The sequence below is a fragment of the Styela clava genome, chromosome 6 (genome assembly GCF_964204865.1).
Source record: "Styela clava chromosome 6, kaStyClav1.hap1.2, whole genome shotgun sequence".
NCBI lineage: Eukaryota > Metazoa > Chordata > Ascidiacea > Stolidobranchia > Styelidae > Styela > Styela clava.
The window spans coordinates 6295024-6313777 of NC_135255.1; the positions used below are offsets into that span (position 1 = coordinate 6295024).

The following is an 18754-nucleotide window of genomic DNA, read 5'->3' on the forward strand; positions in this document are numbered from 1 at the left end:
ATAACTTAAATGCGCATATGACAGAATTTGCAGTGTAAGCATTTGTTTTTCCGAAGCAAAGGATTCATATAGTTGCATTCTGTATTAGCTGATTTTACACTCTTTCCTCAATCTAGGAAGCGACATGCGGTAATAAGAGTTCCTCGAAAAAGTTATCCGCTAGCTGCCATTATAGAGCGATTCTGTGATTGGATTCATTGCGTAAAGTCACTCATCGTTACCAACAGCAACGAATCATCTTTCATTGCTGATTGAAATGTATAGTCAGCCAGTCATCTGATATTTCAGAACAATGGTTTAAATCTTCTACCGTAAACACAGGAAAGAATTGGCACCGGGTATTACCAAAGAAAAAAAATCGATTACATCTGATGGAGAAATGGTTAGGAATAAATAGGCCAGGTTGTAATAGCAGAAATAAACGTATTAGACTATGTTTCCAATTACAAAAGACGTTATGTTTTTGATGAAGTGAATGCAATGTTGCTTGCATGAAAAAATGAGGAATTAGATCATGCCGCTTTAAATAAAAATCCATATTATTCGAATCGTTTAAACGGTGACAAGCTTTGGGAACCACCGAAAACGAAAATTATTTACTTCCGCTAAAATAGCTCAAAATTGAGAGAAATAGAACGGATTCAACCCATCTCATACTGAATTCTTGCATCGCAGTTTTTTAACTGCGTTTCAACATTGGTGACGAGCAGGGGATTTATCGAATTAGCTATTCGATTGAAAAGCAGTTCCACATAGAATATTATCTTGAACATATCTTCTGTTTCGTATTTATAATCAGGTGTGTATAGTAGTAGCAGTAGTAATTCACCAGATATTTTAATCGTTTGTTGCACACATCATGGCACTTCATGTAGCAAACAAGATGTTGCCTGTTATATCACATCCATTGTCAAGACTGGGAAGCAGAGAAAGTCTTTCTGTATTTGGATCAGGGTGAGTAAATGTTTCAATATAACTTTCCACGTAGGCGCCATGTTTGAAACCGAGTCTTAATATTTACCTTCATGCTTTCTGCCCAAAGAAATGCCAATGATTATATCCACATTTTGATGATGTTTATTATCTTCAAAGTAGCTCATACCCTAACTTCCCGAACTCTCTAAACCAATAGTAAACGCGTACTTGAACATAAACTTTTCCACCGTTGTGCGTTAAAATCATACCTCATTTAGAAATGAATATGTTTAGCCAATCATGAGCTAGGAACGAATACCTATGTTGATGCGCGATACTTCTATCTCATATAGGCCTAAATAATCCTGATAATTGAAGCCCCTCTGGCAATGTTGGGAATACACTAAACTAGATCATCTATCTTGTGGATATACAATATTGGTTTAATAAGCTTCTCGAGTTTAACCTTTGACCCTACAACCTACTAAACTTCTTGATAAGATGAACGTAATGACACTCACGGGTTAACCAAATTTCATGGTAAATATTAGTGTATCAATCAATAGACCGACATTGTTCAAGTAGATTTTTGAAGAGGCGTTAATTACACCAAAAGTATCAAAATATACCAATAGTCGTCACAATAGGTCGACTCGAAAAGTGATATCTACATGTATAATTAATTACGTAACAAAATTAATTTATTTTTTAAAAGCTTTTCTCGCCTTTTTCGAAAAACTATTCAACTCCATTTTCAAATTTACTTTGTATTTCTCCACTATAATATTTTTATAACCAATTACACTATGATATTGGTTGACATTTTTTCGGCAGTATTATATACATCATCATTCTGACCGGACTTGTTAGCAAGACAAATTCTTATTCATGATAGCTTGTCTACAATAACATACCTACACCAAGACAAAAATAACTAAGAAATTTATAGAATGAAATCAGTATCAGTAGGCGGATTTGGGGTCTTGTGGTAGATTAAAATTTGATGGATTAAAAGGAAAAATTCCTATCAGCATGAACGCAATATTTGCAGATGTGCGGACAGGACAAATTTGTTACAGTTTCAAACAAATGGTAGACAAATGCCACGTTAAAATGTAATGATATAATGCAAAGCCGTATGTACAATTATTTCCAATCGTACCGAGACGGCAAAGTCATGGGGGAAAGTGAAATAAAAACAATCATATATTGTATGGCCATCGTAGCACAATGTCGGCATGTAAGCGACTGACAGACGTTTGTTTTGCTTGGGTTTCGGTTAATACGAAACGGGTCGTTTGAGGCTTTCAATGTCACGATACTTTCGTATGTTACCTATTCAAAATAAAGATTTTGTACGTGTAGTAACAGCCATTATGAATAAGAAAGACAAAAACGTAAATCGTTATGTGTTATTCTTGGCATGAGTTACGTTAGATACAGCGCCGCTGCGTCGATTTACTATAATTTCTTCCAGGTGCACATCGATTGCACAATATCCACTGCAAAAATTTGATTGCGGAGCATCGGCAATGTATTGACATATAGCAGTTTCTTTTGTTATCCTGTTTTATTATACAAATAAATAATGCTAAATTGAATGGTATGATATGAAAATATTTCAGAAATTTCCGCGACGGATCACAATCTGCTGATCCTGCTCTCAATCGGAATATAAACGGAGATGTAGAGCAAGCCAGAAATATTTTAAATCGGTGCAACACTTCACAGGACTCCAGGCGAGCAGCAACAGAGGAGGTATATTCTTCAATCAAGTCTCATAAATGTGGCATCAGTAATAACAAACGAAAATGTAGAACTGATTTTATAATAGGTTTAAATGATAATCAAGGTAGATGTGAATAGCTTTTTGCAAACATGACCCATACCTATCACAATAGCTTGGCTCAATCGTGTTTTGCAAAAAACATTGCAGTATGTTACGCAAAAACAGGTTATTATTTTCATTCCCAATTATTTTAACGTTTTTCGACCGGTGCGTGAATAAAATTTATCTGATCTTGCCGGCCCGACGGTGTTTTGAAGGCGGGGACCCTTGGTATAGGCAAATTTGGCTCAAATCTTAGCGACATTGCGTGAACGTTCCAGTCTTGCATTCGTGATTTTTACATATTGCTTGAAATTTCTATCTAAATATTCATATCTTTGGAACAATCTTGAAAATTATTATGGATGGTTCAACTAGTTTTTTTTTATTTAACTAGAGTCTACTAACTACTTGAATAAAGACTACTTATTATCAACAATATGAAACCAGAAACATTTATTAATTGAAAATCCCTTATTGGTAGCATAAGTACACGGCGTCGTTATTCCGTAATGAAACCCGATAGTTTAAATGTATTCTGTGAAAGCTTTCAATCCCTACTGTCGGACAAAAGTCTATTCGTAGCGTACAACGATATTAATGACAAACTTACAATGGTTAAGTAGTGGATTCCATGTCATACATGAATATATATATGTACCAAGCCACGATGCTCTCATTCATATGAAGTCACCGGAAAATCGTCCTAGTGAAGATGTCAATAGGGCCATTTAAAATTCTGGTCCAAATTCAAAAGAAAATCCAAATTTTAAAAGAATTTCATTTTGATGAATATCAACATAGGTAAAAGCTAAATGCGCATTCTGTGGGATAATCAGTCCTTTAATTGAGTGAATACAAACGCTGAGAAACAAAAATAAATTAATATAAAGGAAATAATATTTTGTCATACATAAATTAGAAATATGAAATGAAAAAATGACTCGAAAAATATGTCAAATTGTAGTTCTTCCCAGATTTGAATTGTGTATTTACATGTTCCGGTACCTACAAAACGACAACTATAATGAATTACATCAGATATCACTTTACAAAGTCACAAATTATACTGAGATACACCAAATATTCACATCGACACGAATCAAATTCTTTTTATTTCGCAATTTTTGTTGCAACTTTTTTAAGTTTTTCATTAATAAATCACAAAAATTTTCAGAATAAAATATTGTGTACAAACACTCATATTCATAATTGCTATTTCAGGTTCTCTTTCACTTACAAGAAAAATTCCATCCCGCCACACTGCCTTCAGTACGGAAACTATTTCGAGCCAACGACCCAAAAGGAGAAGGACGAGTCCCAAAGGAAGCTTTTTCCCGAGTTCTTTGGCAGCTTTACGGATATTTAACAACAAGACAAATACAGAACGTTTTGCAAAGGTAAGGTATAAGATGCAGCTGGTCGCAAAAATTAATATTTCAGTCTAGTATGGTATGATGCTAGCGTGGTATGTTTCTCACAATTTGTTAACTTTCATATAAAGTATCGTCCTATGCGACAGTTAATGAAATTATTCACAACAACTGTAAAATTTCAATTGTAACTATGGTTGGATAGATGAGCAGCACATGCAACGGTTCAAAATCCTATATTTTCATTTTGTTCTTGTGGGTTTTGTTAAGCTAATTTTGTTGCCTCCAGACCGTATATATATTACTCAAAAATTCAAGAGAATTGAACTTCGCCAATAATGTGTACTACGGCTATGCCATCAATTCTGTCTTCTTGATATTTTTGATTCAAAGACTTGGAATTGAATTAGTCTAATACTGGCCCTGTTAGTTAATATCGCTGATGTATTTATCGGTAGTAGTCGTTAGATTCAGCAAATGACTGTTTATGATTCAGACGAATTCACTAGACATTCACAGTGCATTAATCAACCATTCTCAATGTTTCCTATCAGACTTGACCTGGATAAGCAAGACTGCATTTCTTTTGATGATTTTCACACACAATTACGAAGTTTCGGTTCTGGTGGCGAACCTGTAAAGTCGGTTTCGAATTGGGTAAAAGCAGTTAACTCTCTATCAGCAAATCATGCAAGGTCACTGCCAGCAACAAATGAAAGGGTAAGCGAAACTTGATCGTTCAAAATCGTGATCGTGACGTTCAAAGTTATCAGCATGTGCTATTCCATTAGCCAATGAAAATATGATACAGTTTTAACAATGGAGCAGTGCTCTAATTCGTAGGCGCAAAGGTTTGGTGACTAACCGCAGTAGTCAATCCTTCTAAGGCAGAAATATGTCATCTAATCATTCAAAAGCTCAAAATCAACATTTTTTCACAACAAGCCCAACAAAAACAACAAGTTTGCTACAAAACGATATATATATATATATATATATATATAGACTTTGTATCCAGAAATAAAAAAAAAATTGTAATTTATTTTACGAAGCAACTTGCATCAGAAATTGTAATAAATGAACAACATGACATCGACACATTTATTTAACAAACGAAACGTCAATTTTCACATTTTTTGCGGTGTCCCTGAAAAGGTACAATTGCAAGAAAAGAACGGTTGGTTAATTTAACCGAACACAACTTATTTATTTTCATTAGGCCTCACTGCCACCTTCAACATCTCGATCTGTTCGATCTGCCCGGGGTTCGAGACCAGACATCAGCGACTCTGCCACAACTTGCTGGAACACACTGCGTGAAAAAGTTCAAAAAGAGTAAATTTTGTTTCGTAATTTAGGGAAAATTTAACAAAACAAAAGTCTACAAATGACAATATGAATTATAAACAATTGCTAGCCATATCACTCTCGGGGAGAAACTAGGAAAATTGTAACAACCGCTATTTAAAAACATCCTGATAAATGTAACATTAACATATTTTTCAGGGATTTCGATCCAGAACACGTATTTCCTTCAGTATGCTTAGGAGAAGGAGCCTTCGTCGTACCAGCTCAATTTCACGAGTGTCTGAGAAGATTGAAAATAGCTGCGACCGATGATGACGTTGCTAAAATATATAGAAGGTACAGAAAGTGTCAAAATGTGTTATCACTTCAGTTCATTAAATAAAGTCGAACGTGTTTTATGGGTCGTTACACCAAGCATTACAGGAGCCAGTAAGTGGTATGGTGCTCAGTATAGCCGTCAAATTAGATAGGGCTCAAAATCAGCTAACCGTCTGTACGATCTCAAAACAGTAAGGCCACCAATGACGAATGCACTTCACGTTCGCTGTGTATTTCTGTTTGGTATACGTAGCCTAGACTAGAACAACATCTGACAAATAGGTTAACATATGTGGTTATTGAAATGCAACAAACATTTTAGTAATCACTTGCAAGATAATGTTCAATTACAATTTACAGAATGGACGGAGCTAGTCCTTATGCTGTTCATACAAAACGACTTTTTGAACTGCTTGGCCTCGATCCGGATACTGGAAGATATATGAAAGTAAAACCTCAGTCAAGACATGCCCAGATAACTCCCCCGAAGACCCCGTCCACGGGAAGCAGAACAAGGTACTGTTTTTAATCACGATTGCGCAATCGATTAGCACCATTATATTTTATAATAAGTACAAAATCAGATAATTAACTCATAATAATAATATTTTCCAGCGACAGAGAACCAGATCTGAAAAGACCACGCACATCTCATGGTAATAAAACGAGTAATTTTCTCAATAAATGCTCTTTGAACATCCTGAAATGAAATATTGCTTATTCTGTTTGAACTGTAGGTGCAAAGGAATACGAAGAAAGGCCGATTTCGGTTGCTCGACCCAGAACTTCTTTAGACAGAAGTAGAATTTATGACGGAGATATCTTGCAGCTCATCAGTAAAAAGGTACATAAATCGCGATCATGCTGTTCATTCAGATTTAATCCCGCATGAGATCTGACGTGGATACACGTCGAAACCCGAAAATAGAATTTGTAATTCGACCCAAACTATTCGACAACTAATATTTAATGACAATTGCTTCTTGAAGAGATATACCGACTTGTGAAGCTTCCAATGATTTTGTAAGGCCACGACACGATATTTTTTAGATTCAAGGTCCGGGTCCAGAGTCGAATTCCAGGCCCCGGATCCTAACTTGAATCCGGTCCATTCTAACCAGTATGTATATCTTTGGTCACAAATAAAAGTATCGTATTGGCAGCTGGAAGAAGGACAATCGCAACTACAAAGGGCTTTACAAGCACGAGATTGTCATGAAAAGGGAGAACTCACCAAAGCTGATCTTCGCTTTGCTCTTGCGGAACTAGGTTTGCCGATCAAGGCGACAGATCTTGAGCATTTCTTAGTGAGGTAATGGTAATTTATATTCATATGCTGAATAAGTTCTAAATTAGGCACCAAGGAAGGGTATCTTTTAAAATGAGAAAAAAATAGAAAAAATCTTCCACAATCAAGATGTCGATTGGGTATCTACAATAAATTGTGTCCACAAAAAAAAAGACTTCACATTAACGTACATAAAATATTCTTATTGTTTTCCAACTGGGTCGGGTCTCGTTCTCTCAAAAAATCATTGCCCACTGGGACTTAATGACGTGAAAAGCGAGCATTCTATAGCACATATTGTTTAAATTGTCCATATTTGCAATTAGACAAATTGTACAATTTGCTGCTCCATTCTTCACTGGCTCATCATTGTCCTAATGAATTAACATCCTAGATGAATTTCTTTAACATCGGCCTGAGAAGATGCGTTAACCAGAAATTAGTGTCCTAATTTGTGTTTTACAAATGTGTTTTTGTCTTCAACTTCGACAGAAATGGATTAAGAAGAAAGGATCAACGAGTCAATTACAAATTGTTGATGCGCCGTTTGCAAACCCGGTCGAATCGAGGCCTTTTGCATAAGGTTATGAGAAATCTTGATCACACGTGAGTTACACTTCCACTTGTTAGCTGATGATCTTATTATTAATTGCATTTAATTTATTTTTAAATTATGATATCTGATTGCGCCATCGCTGTACAGATGAGCAAATATTGCTAGACGTTTCGCAAATCAAATGGTTTTGTTATAGATTCCACAGAGGTGTTCCAAACGTATCACCAGGTGGCGTAAGTGCTCCAGTGTTGGAAGCCATATTGCTTGACTCATTTCAACATGAGTTTTTAGAGTTGTTGGCGGTAATGAAACATCGCGATTCAGAAGGAACCGGTATCCTATCTTTGGTAAATATATAAACTTTTACTTTCTAACGTTAGTAACATTTACTTATCAACACGTCATTATTGCAAAAGTCTTTATTTCTAGACTGATTTCCGTACAGCTTTACAATCACGATTCAGCGTAATATTCACTGAAGAGGCATGGGAAGTATTCGTAGCTTCACCCTTCATAAAACTTGTACCGCCACCTCCTGGATCTCACGGCAAAGACGGATTTATAGCATACAACGATTTTCTAGCAAAGTTTGACGTAATGTTGAGGTGAGAGGTTTAAAGAATTTGGTAGTTCTAGGAGATGAAGAATCTTGGAGCTTGTCCAATGACGATAATAGCAATGCTAGTTTGAACAAGTATCTTCTTGTAAGAAAATTATGAGTATTTTCAAAATATATATATATATTTCAGGCCAGAGACTGCAGATGAGGACGATCCCTGGTTAAAGCAAAACGTTGAGAATGAATACAGTCATCTACTGGAGCACAAGAGAAAATATTTGATAGGAATGGCTGCAGATCCCGGTGACCATACTCTCAGGTTTGTCAGAATTCTTCCTGCTGTAATGCAGTCGTTTAAATAGCGCTTTTATACCGGTAACTACAATGCTATATTCCACACTGCAATACTTTTTCTAGACATGATCCCAGACCGTTGAACGAGTTAGAAAAAGTGCTGGTCGATGTATTTTTGAATAAATTCCAAACAATGAAAAAAGAATACGACTTGATTGTACGCGAAGATTTCTGCAGAATCGATAAAGAAAAGTTTGACTACATCATGTTCAGGTACGTTAGTTTTGTTATACCTATAAACCCACAAGTTTTGAACATTTCTGCCATCGCACTTCTGATTACCTTGCATCGGTTTGCGAGATCGAATTCCGATAATAATTTTATTTGGTCACGGCTTCCCCCACTGAGTTTATCCTTCATTTCACGGGTTCATAGTACATCTGAACAACTAGTTAACTATTCCTTATATTCGACATGAACTGGTAACCGGACGAGAGCTTAGTTTATTTTATGATTAGACCTGCTTATCGGCCTTATTAACTCTTCAAGCCCCGGCCAGCGAATTATCGCCTCCTAGTGGCCGTGGTAACGAACCAGCCGGCGATATATCCCTTCCGCTTTCCGGGTTCACTGTTTCGGTTCAACGCTTCTGTGTGACCTGGTTTTGGTATCAATCGATTCTGACGTTACGTCTCTACAACGCATGATAACGAGAAAAAGGCATCAGGCCATCATGTGATTGTTTAGTGCTCCCAAAGTTTTTGAAAAATGACGATTTTCTATGGTGATTTGTTCGTGATATAGTCGATTTAGGCGCTGGGAACACGCCGTTTTGCTTGTAAATACAGCTTGTAAACAAAGACCGTCTCGTCTACAACGCTATGATAACGAGAAAAACGCATCAAGCCATCACGTGATATGTTAGTGCTCCCAATGTTTTTGAAAAATGACGATTTTCTATGGTGATTTGTTTGTGATATAGTCGATTTAGGCGCTGGGAACACGCCGTTTTGCTTGTAAATACTGCTTGTAAACAAAGACGACCTCTTTTATGAATGTTGGCTTGATAACTGTTAGCGTAGCGGCATTGTCTTTTGAAATTTAATATGGAATTATCTACTGGAATCGAAGTGGAAAGTGATTTTGGTGAGAGGTAAGTGACTTTGATATACCTACTGTTAGTTTTTTTTCAACAGTCTTGACAGAAGGCTTAGTTTATATTCATTCTGCTGTTGACACTGTAAATTACAATATTAGAATAGGAATAGGATTTACTTTTTTATCCTGGGGGGAGAGGAAAGTCGACTGATTAAAATTGCAAGCAGTCACTTATAATGAAGATATTGGCCCTATATATCATATAAAGCTGTTCTTGATATCTATATTCAAATATAAGTCAGCAGATGTGCAGTATGATTGATTAGAATTGTTCCTTTACAGCTCTGGAGATGAGTGGGAGTTGGAAGACATTTCGTCCTCTTCTGATGAATCAACAACTCCAATATTTATAAGGCAATTCTCCAGTTCTGGCAGTTCAGATATGCCAAGTACCTCGTCTGCGTCCACAAGCACGACTCGTTCAAGGAGAGGCAGACCAGTAAAAAGAAGATGGTCACGTTATATTGGTCATGTTATATTGCCAGGGTATCAGTGTTTTTATTCATTCTTTTTCATTTATTCTTCACTCATTGTATATAAACATTTTTCGATGCGATTATTCTCACACTGTTTTTTTTAGTCTTTTTGTATACACTGTTTTGATGGATATCACTTTTTTCTAAAATCATCCTTGTTATATTTTATGCATTGTATATATATATCATCACTGTTTAATTCATTTCTTTCATCATTTGTTATCACTGTTTGGTTCTTTTCTTTCGTTTGAGTTGTTGTTTTTCATCCGAGACCACAAAAAAAATTCATTTTTTGTGTATTTTCATATGCTCTTTATGAATAGTAATTTATGGGTTAGACAGGAAGGGATAATTTTCCTAGATTCGCAATAGCTTGTAGTTTCTGGCCTCCAACTTTGGTGGTCGTGGCGTTTATAGTTTTTTTGTGAGTATTTCGTTTTCAAGGTCACTCGATTTTGATCAATTTTCGCCAATATTTACTAAGAGTGAAAACATCGATTAGTTTGACCTACATATTCGGCGAGTCGGTTGGAATGTGGTAAAAATGAAAGGGAGTGCAATATAGGACTCGTTTACCTCTTTCAGACGCTACCGAATGCGTGTTTATAGGGTCAGTAGTTGACGTTTGAGTTCGAATTGAAAACATAGCATATTTAGGGGATTATTGCAGGTATAGGTGGGTTTTTTCGAATTTGACCTTGGGGCTTGAAGAGTTAACAATTTTAATCTGAGTTTCATGCAATAACATAGAACGAAGCAAGAAAGTAATGTCGTTGGGTCCAGTAGCATAACCTAACCTAACTAATGCGAATATTCCACAATTTGAACTTTGACCTCCAAAACAATGATAGAGGAATTTTTATAACTTATAGGTGCGGGTTCATTCTTACTGCCAGCGAATTATCGAGACTGTGGTTGAGTTTACCCATTACACGACCCATCGAATCCATGTCGTTTCCGGGATTGCTTCGCCACGTGATCAAGCTGCATTACACCGCATCAAAACATGGTAAGAAAAGTAGAAAGAAACATCGAAATTTGAAAATTTTTCATGAAATGTGTTCAGTGGCTTTTATTTGATCATATCATGTTAAATAATATATACTGTAATGGTGTTCGATTATATGGTATTCATCTATTCTACCCTGGGCTATAATGAAACAATAAGTTAATGGATTTAAGAAGTTATACTGAACTGAAAATTGACAGGGCTCTCTATATCTAAATGGTCCGCATCTAAGTGGTCTGTGATTTATAGTCTATTTGCGATCGCACATGACGTAAAATTGACTAATAACAGTGGAACTCAAGTCAGATAAATTGTTGATGAATTCAAAAACTCAGTCGAATCTTAACAACGAATATAGTTTAACGATGCATTTGTTTATCCGCGATTGCGTTTAATAAACCCTAATTAGGGATGAACTCTTACGCTTAGCTGGCTTACATTATTGATCTTTTATATCACAAATTGTTCCCGCAATCGAAATATTTCTCAAAGTATAGTAGGCCTATTTCTGCAAAAGTTTCACTATTTCAGGTCGATTTTCCATGCAAACCAGCGACCTTATCGTTGTAAGCTATATACTTGACAAAATGCGACAAGAAGTAGCAGCTCATTGGTCAATATTGAAGAAGAAACTGAGATTTTTGGACCCAATGGGAACATCAAGAATTCCTAAGGTATTTTGTTTTTTAAAATCAACCCTTTTTATTTTTTTATTTTCCCATTGGCTCAGCTATCGCTCATGAAAAATTCGCGATTGCTCGTTTTATTCTCAATAGCTGACACAACTCATATAGTTTCATAACGTATAGTAGCATAATCGTCCATTTACTTAGGTACATCGATTCGCATTCAATTTATATATCTGAATGTTAACATTTTGAATATATTTGACACGAAGTTATAGACTAGTTTATGCTTACTAACAGTTTTCAAGCGGTATTGTGACATTTCTGGCCAGACGATTCGGCTCAGATACCAATAATTTATTTCGTTGTTACATTTTTTCTTTTGTGAATGGGAAAGAGAATTATTACAAATAATGGAAGTAGATGCGAGCCTAAAAAATCCAACGCAAACAAAACACGATCCTGGATTGTTAACATCTGTTACAAAACCGGAGGCATCGTACGACGGATAATTCCCTTCAAAAACACGTCACTTTTTACGCCATAAAATTATGTTCTACCTATTTCTTTGTTTTATTCTCCTTGCTCGTCATCGTTCGTACGTTCGTACGTTCAGAACGTCCGATGCGTATAGGTTTTCTACCGTAACCGGATGTTAAAAATCAAGGATCATGTCGTTTTGTTTGCATTGGAAATTTTAATCTTGCCTCTACTTTTATTAATTGTTATAACGAAATAATAAATAAAATATGAAATCACGAAATACGTCATTTTTATCCAAAATACTTCACTTAACTTGCAAAATAGAGGGTGAATAAACCATTATACAGGAGGACATGCTTCAACTTGTACGTGGACTGCGTCCCAACATTATTGATTTGGAGTTACATTATATGGTTGAGATGTTGGAATCCAGAATACCAGGGAAGACAAATTATTTCAAATTCATGGAATTTTTCACAAAACCAGCATCACGACAATCCAGTCGACAAAGTACAGTATCTAAGAGCACTCCAGAGCCAGTTCTATGTGAGTAAAGTTCAATGTTCTTCATTCCAAGTAAAGGTTACATAGTTCATTAACGTTGATGTCCAGGTCACCGTCAAAATTCCTCAGCTATTTTGCAGAACAACACATTCGCTACAGGTACTCTAGTATAAACGGGGATTCTCCGGTTAATCGCTGGTCTTAGAGCACATTTAATACACGGTAATTGCTATTAATAATCTCTAATAATTAATGTCAGTTGGCTAATTTGCAAAATTCATGTGGTATTCACCATTAATATATATCAGTAATTTTGAAACTCTCTCCTCCATAATTAGATGTTGAATTAGATGTTAGAACCTTGGGTTTTGTTTCCTCGCGGCTTTCCTTCCCCGGTAATGTAAATATCATTTTTTCCTAAATTATGCATGATTTTTGTCGTTTTATTGGTTGGAAATAATAAACTTGACTTGACTTAAAGCGAACTACGCTTTGAACAAAAGTTTCGAAGTCATTGGCTGGGTATATATTTGGTTATGTCGTTCTATATTATGACGTCATACTACAAATCGTTGCACTTTATTATAAATGTTTTTTAATTACATTCATGTTGTTTCATAATTTTCTTTCTCAAAGTACAATATCATAAATAAAACTAAATTATATCCTCTATAAGCAACATTAACGTAGTTTTGATATTTTGAAAATTTATTTTCAGCTGATACAACCTCTGTGATCGCTCTCCGACCAGGCCCACCACCTGTGCCAACGCGACAACATAATTTCGTCTACAAACGAAAACCACGCCCTCCGTTTGTCAGCTTACGTAATGCTCCGACTGTGCCGGTATTCAAACGTATTACACGTCACGAACTAGAAGTCAGAGGACCGAAACCTTACCCTCATCGTTACGACGATGAAAACGCATTTCGAGCTGGTTTTGCAGGAAAAGAAAATGGTGAGAGACAAATATTAAATATTTAGTAGTTTAATAATAAATGATTTTTTTTGTCATTTTAAGAAATGACACGAGGTGAAAATTTAATATACTGTATAATATACTTGCTTGAAATTGATGAGTTCCCCGAATACTTTCTTGCATTCTCCAATGTGCCTTCGGGATAGAATCGGTTTCACATCTTTATTCCGGGGAAGAGGAAAGTCGGTAAGACAGCTTGATTATGTGACGAACCACGGCCTCTCATCCGGTTTCCAGCAATCCTCTGCCACATAATTGAACCCTGCATGGGATTCGAACCTTCAAACCAACGCGGGATAATCAGAGGTGCGGAGGGCAAGCGTATTCCTAACGCTTAGCACGATGCATCATACCGCATATACCGCGAGCCCATAGTTCCTGGTCGTGATTAAACCAATAATACTCTGTTCCAAATACAAGTTGTGACTTCAAGTTGAATTTACTTTACCCAGTAATGCGCTTAAAGTAATATCATGTGTGTGTGTGTGGTATGGTAATATATGGCGCTTTAAACAATTTGAGTCTTTTGCGCCAGACAATTTCAATCAAAATTTTGTATATGCCTATAGTACTCTCTTGGTAGATTTCACAAAATCAACAAGAGCAGGGAAAATGCTAGGGTCGCGTAAGATAGCTTTGAGTTGAAATTCAATGCCATAATCGCGGCATTTCATCTTTAGCATGCGTCTTTCATTTCTATATGAACGACAGTTCATTAGAAAATGTTCTACTGTCTCTGGATCATTACAGAAATCGCAAAGTCCATTATTATGGCATCCTATTTTATGGAGGTGCCCATTTAAACGGCAATGTCCCGTAAAAATAGAGGAACGCTTCACGATTGTGCGTGTCATCCTTGCGCAGGGTAGTAATATGCGAGTGCGACTTTTGTCGAAAATAAGTTGATATTCATCGCACGCGCAGTTCATTCTAGATAAGACAAATGACGGAATAAGCACGCATTTGTCGGATTCGTTACATTACACTAATGTATTTACGATTCAGATCAACACTTGAGTATAGATGAAGCAAGTAAAATTTACAGAGCTAATGTAGCTTCTCTAGTACGTCACCCACCATCCATCAATTCCAGCGTACCGTCTTCAGGTAAGAATGTCCAGATGACCACATATCACCAATCGCTTGGCGGCGATATAGAGTAATATATATGTAACGTTTTCAAGTCGTACAATGTGACTGATTTTAAAATATTACCTCAAACATAAATTGTATGTTTTTAGTAATTCATTTGTTGACAGGACCGATTACAATGAAAAAAATTGCTTACAATTACATATCTCAAATTGACTCCCAAGTATTCGAGATTCGATTCGAAAAAAAATACTCGATTCGATTATGAAATCGTCAGGTATTCGAAAATGCCCAGCTCTAACCATGACGTCATCAAAACTTGCGCATCTTGTGGCAGATCCGGGGTTGCGTTAGTCTTGAAGATTGCGGTGGTATACTGTGACAGATTGCATATCCGTACATATCATATCCATATTTCTTGCCCATATATTTGAGCATCGCTTTCTTGTCTTAAAAAGAGTTCTACGACGTATTTTACGAGTTTTATTTTATTTTTACAGCCCCTCCGACCTTTGCACGAGTGCCACCTAAGCAGATTCCTTCTCTTCGTCGTTCATTGAGAAAGGCTGACTTCTCGGACCGTGGAAAACTGCCGGTTAATACCTTCAGAAAAGTTTTGCAAGAATACGGTGTAACTTTCCGTGATCCAAACGATCTTTACCATTTTCTACGTCACTATGACACAAAATTAAGCGACCAAGTGTCGTATGAAAGATTCTTACAAAACATAGCAAATGTAGCATAATGCATTCAACTTTTACTGTGCTTAGTATTGAGGTTTTTACTGGAAATAATTGTAATATTTTAGCATTTTATTGTACCATAACTTTTCGCCGCCAAAGAGATATGTTTTAGAGGCAGAATATGAAATCTCTCTTCTATTAGGGTATCGTCATCTAAGCAAGTAGTGATTGTAAATCTTCCTTGCCGTCTGAAAATGGTTCAAGAGAGATTTAAGAAAGCCTTGTGATTTCGAAAAATATATCGTGAAATGATTTTGTAGTTTATATTTAAATTTAACAATGTGATACGCCAGGATTTGGACATAGGAAATGGTTAGTTGAATAGATTTAAACTAGTGTATATTTACGTGTTTTATTCGATATGTATAATATTTTACTCCACTTTGCCAATGAGATTTGAAACAGCACAGATTTCGCATTTCTTTATTTTCTTTGTCGTAAGGGTAGATCGATATTAAATGTAATTAACAGTCCGGAGACAACAATATCTTAGTTACTGATATACGAGGCTATCAAGCACTCACTGAATTTAATAAATTTTGCTTGCAAAAATTAGGTTTTTAGTTTTATCCTGTGTTCGTGTTTCATAACATATTCCAAATCTAAGTTTGGTACTTCTGAATTATGCGCACCAAGATGTCGCATAACCTGAATCCTAACCTGGTACACAACCTAAGTTCAGGTTGTGCGCCATCTTGATGCGCGTACTTCAGGGGGTCCCTAAGTTTTTATTATCGCTAATATAATTTCACCAAAAAATGGAGTGAGCCAAGATATTGCGCAGATTAAATTTAAAAAAAGAATAAGTACAATACATCAGGTATCAATTTTATTTGTATGTTCTTTATATAAATTTTCACTTTATAATTATTAGATTGGAATCTCGCAATTACCTATTTAGGATTGTTAATTACTTAAACACCACTGCAAAGTCTTTCATGTCTTGAAAAGCTACGCCTATTTTTTTTTTTATAAATGAACTACGATATACCGGACGCTCGCGGGTGATTGGCGGATTCCTAATAACATAATGACGCTGATTCGGCTAGATTATCAGTAATGTACATTTTGGCATTAGTTAATTATCAGTCTAGGCTAATATTGTCGCCGCCCTTTCGCCTGGTTGTCTGCGCTATTTTTTTCTCTCATTCTGACAAATCTATTGTTTGTACTTTAACTTGGGTTCAACCTTAACGAAAAAGGTTATCTATGACATATATCTCCTGGGAAATTAGTAACGTTAGCGTAAAACTACTTTGACACTTCTCACTTGTCAAAAAACACTGCGATATTGTGTTGTTCGCAAGAGCATGTCATTTTCATTTTCGAGAATGCATGATTAACTCACTATTTTATATGTAAATATGAATATACACGAAATATTCATGAATTTGAGTACTTTTTATCCGTGGCAGAAAGTGCACTCCTTTTTTATGTCGACATTTGGTGCTCGACAAGTTTTTTGTCCGATCTGTGACAATTCAAGTATGAGCCAAAATTGGTCACAAATAAAGATTTAGCTTGATTAGACGATTCGAGCCAGGTATGAGCCAAAATTGGTCATAAAATAAAGATTTAGCCTGACTAGAGCTAATTTAAATATGTTTTGTGAATGTCTTATAGACATGGTCTATGACCTGGTTCGAATGAAATGACCTTACGCATAAACCCTGATCTCAAGACTTAAATTTAACTCCAAAATCCGGTTTTATCGCTTGACTTGATACTTCACATATAAATAGGGTTACCATATTTTTTTGATTTCAAAGCGGGACTCCTCCAAAGACACGATCCCTTAGCTGTAATCCTGTAATTTTACAGTTTCCGATTTTACTGCATAGGCCTACCTACATTTAAAGCCATCCCGGCTGTCTTCATTGACCATATTGTCGTCGAGAGTTCATGCGCATATTCTCTGTCTAAATATCGGGTTCAGTTCGAAACATAGAAAGGAATAGACGCTAACGATACAAATGATCCGAATTTAGATTTTTTTCGTACAGCAAACGGAATAAACAATAATGAAATAAGTCTGCTGTTTTCAAGCATTGAGAATTTACTTATTCGCCCAAACATGCTTTTCTGTAGATAACAACCTTCAAAATAACGTTGCTCAATGTTACATTCACGTGAACATCCGAACATGACCAATAAGAATTGATTTTACATGTGATACTTCGTTAACAATGTTAGCGGGAAACAACGAAACAAACAAAATAACGCATTCACCTCCAGTAAGTAGGTTGGCGTTGCGCTACACAGCAACAACAGTAACGAGAACATGTTCGTGTATTATGCTGGATGGCTGAACGCAAAAGCGGGACATTTAGCTGACTTATCGCGACGGCGGGACAAGACACTGAAAAGCGGGACTGTCCCGCCTAAAGCGGGACGTATGGTAAGCCTACATATAAATGAAGACGGGCTTTAAAAAAAATTGACATTGCAGGAATTCAGTAGCATTTAGTTCTCATTTGTGATAGGAACATTTTAGTGATTTTGACGCCATGTTTATGCGCTTGTTCGGTAATGCGGCACTGGATCGCGTTGAATTCATGTTCGGAAGACTATTGGATGTCATGAATAAGCTTGGGACATCAGCTGTATATATATATATATACATCAAATATATATATAATTTATATATAATTTATAAATATAACAAATTTATATTTTAAGTGGTAGGAAGAAAATACTTCCTATAAATCGCAAATAGGATTAGTCGAAGTGCTCCTGAATAAAAACTCGTTGTCTAAATTAGATCATCCGCCATGATCTATAATCGTCCTATAGGAGTTAGGTGTTTCGAGAAAAGCAAATATCACAAGTCTGCTATCCTATTTCATGTCTCCCTGATCAAACAACTTGAAATACTTGCGCAAATAAAAATAACAATGGGACATGCGACTTCAATCTTATCGTCGATAACTGAGGCTGCCTAGCTTGGGAGGACTAAAAATTGCACGAAGAAGGATGTTTTATTTTTCTGTATCCATACTTAACATATATACTATACAATGTTAAAAGTCATTGCATCAATTCCTTGTAAACAACGACTGGTTTTTCGCAATATTTAAAGAGAGATGACCTATTCTAGTGTAACCGGAAATTATTTTACTGCAAGTGAGGCCCAGCCATACGGTCTACTTTTTTCATCGGACGAATGTAATTTGACAAGAGGGGACTAGGGACATTCAAATTACTTGGTAAATTTGCAGCATATTTCTGCCGTCTAAGATTACCAA

At 36.1% G+C, this 18754-nt stretch overlaps 2 protein-coding genes across 3 annotated transcripts; both read left to right on the top strand.

Moving 5' to 3' along the window:
• The first annotated feature begins 795 nt into the window (after positions 1-795).
• Positions 796-18091, top strand: LOC120331171 (EF-hand calcium-binding domain-containing protein 6-like). Of its 2 annotated transcripts, XM_039398221.2 has the most exons (21): positions 796-954; positions 2541-2673; positions 3968-4143; positions 4671-4836; positions 5336-5451; positions 5623-5760; positions 6103-6258; positions 6358-6398; positions 6480-6586; positions 6906-7054; positions 7523-7636; positions 7783-7933; positions 8016-8191; positions 8336-8464; positions 8563-8712; positions 10946-11082; positions 11614-11756; positions 12539-12737; positions 13414-13653; positions 14680-14781; positions 15267-18089. In XM_039398221.2, the coding sequence occupies exons 1-21, from the start codon at positions 860-862 to the stop codon at positions 15509-15511; spliced, it is 3063 nt and encodes a 1020-aa protein (XP_039254155.2). In that variant the 5' UTR covers positions 796-859; the 3' UTR covers positions 15512-18089. The 2 variants fall into 2 exon arrangements, with proteins under 2 accessions (XP_039254155.2, XP_077970238.1); XM_078114112.1 differs by lacking the exon at positions 14680-14781 and having other exon boundaries at positions 15267-18091.
• LOC144424559 (uncharacterized) lies at positions 9359-10372 on the top strand. The gene is made up of 2 exons (XM_078113968.1): positions 9359-9592; positions 9880-10372. The coding sequence occupies exons 1-2, from the start codon at positions 9546-9548 to the stop codon at positions 10175-10177; spliced, it is 345 nt and encodes a 114-aa protein (XP_077970094.1). The 5' UTR covers positions 9359-9545; the 3' UTR covers positions 10178-10372.
• Positions 18092-18754: the final 663 nt, after the last annotated feature.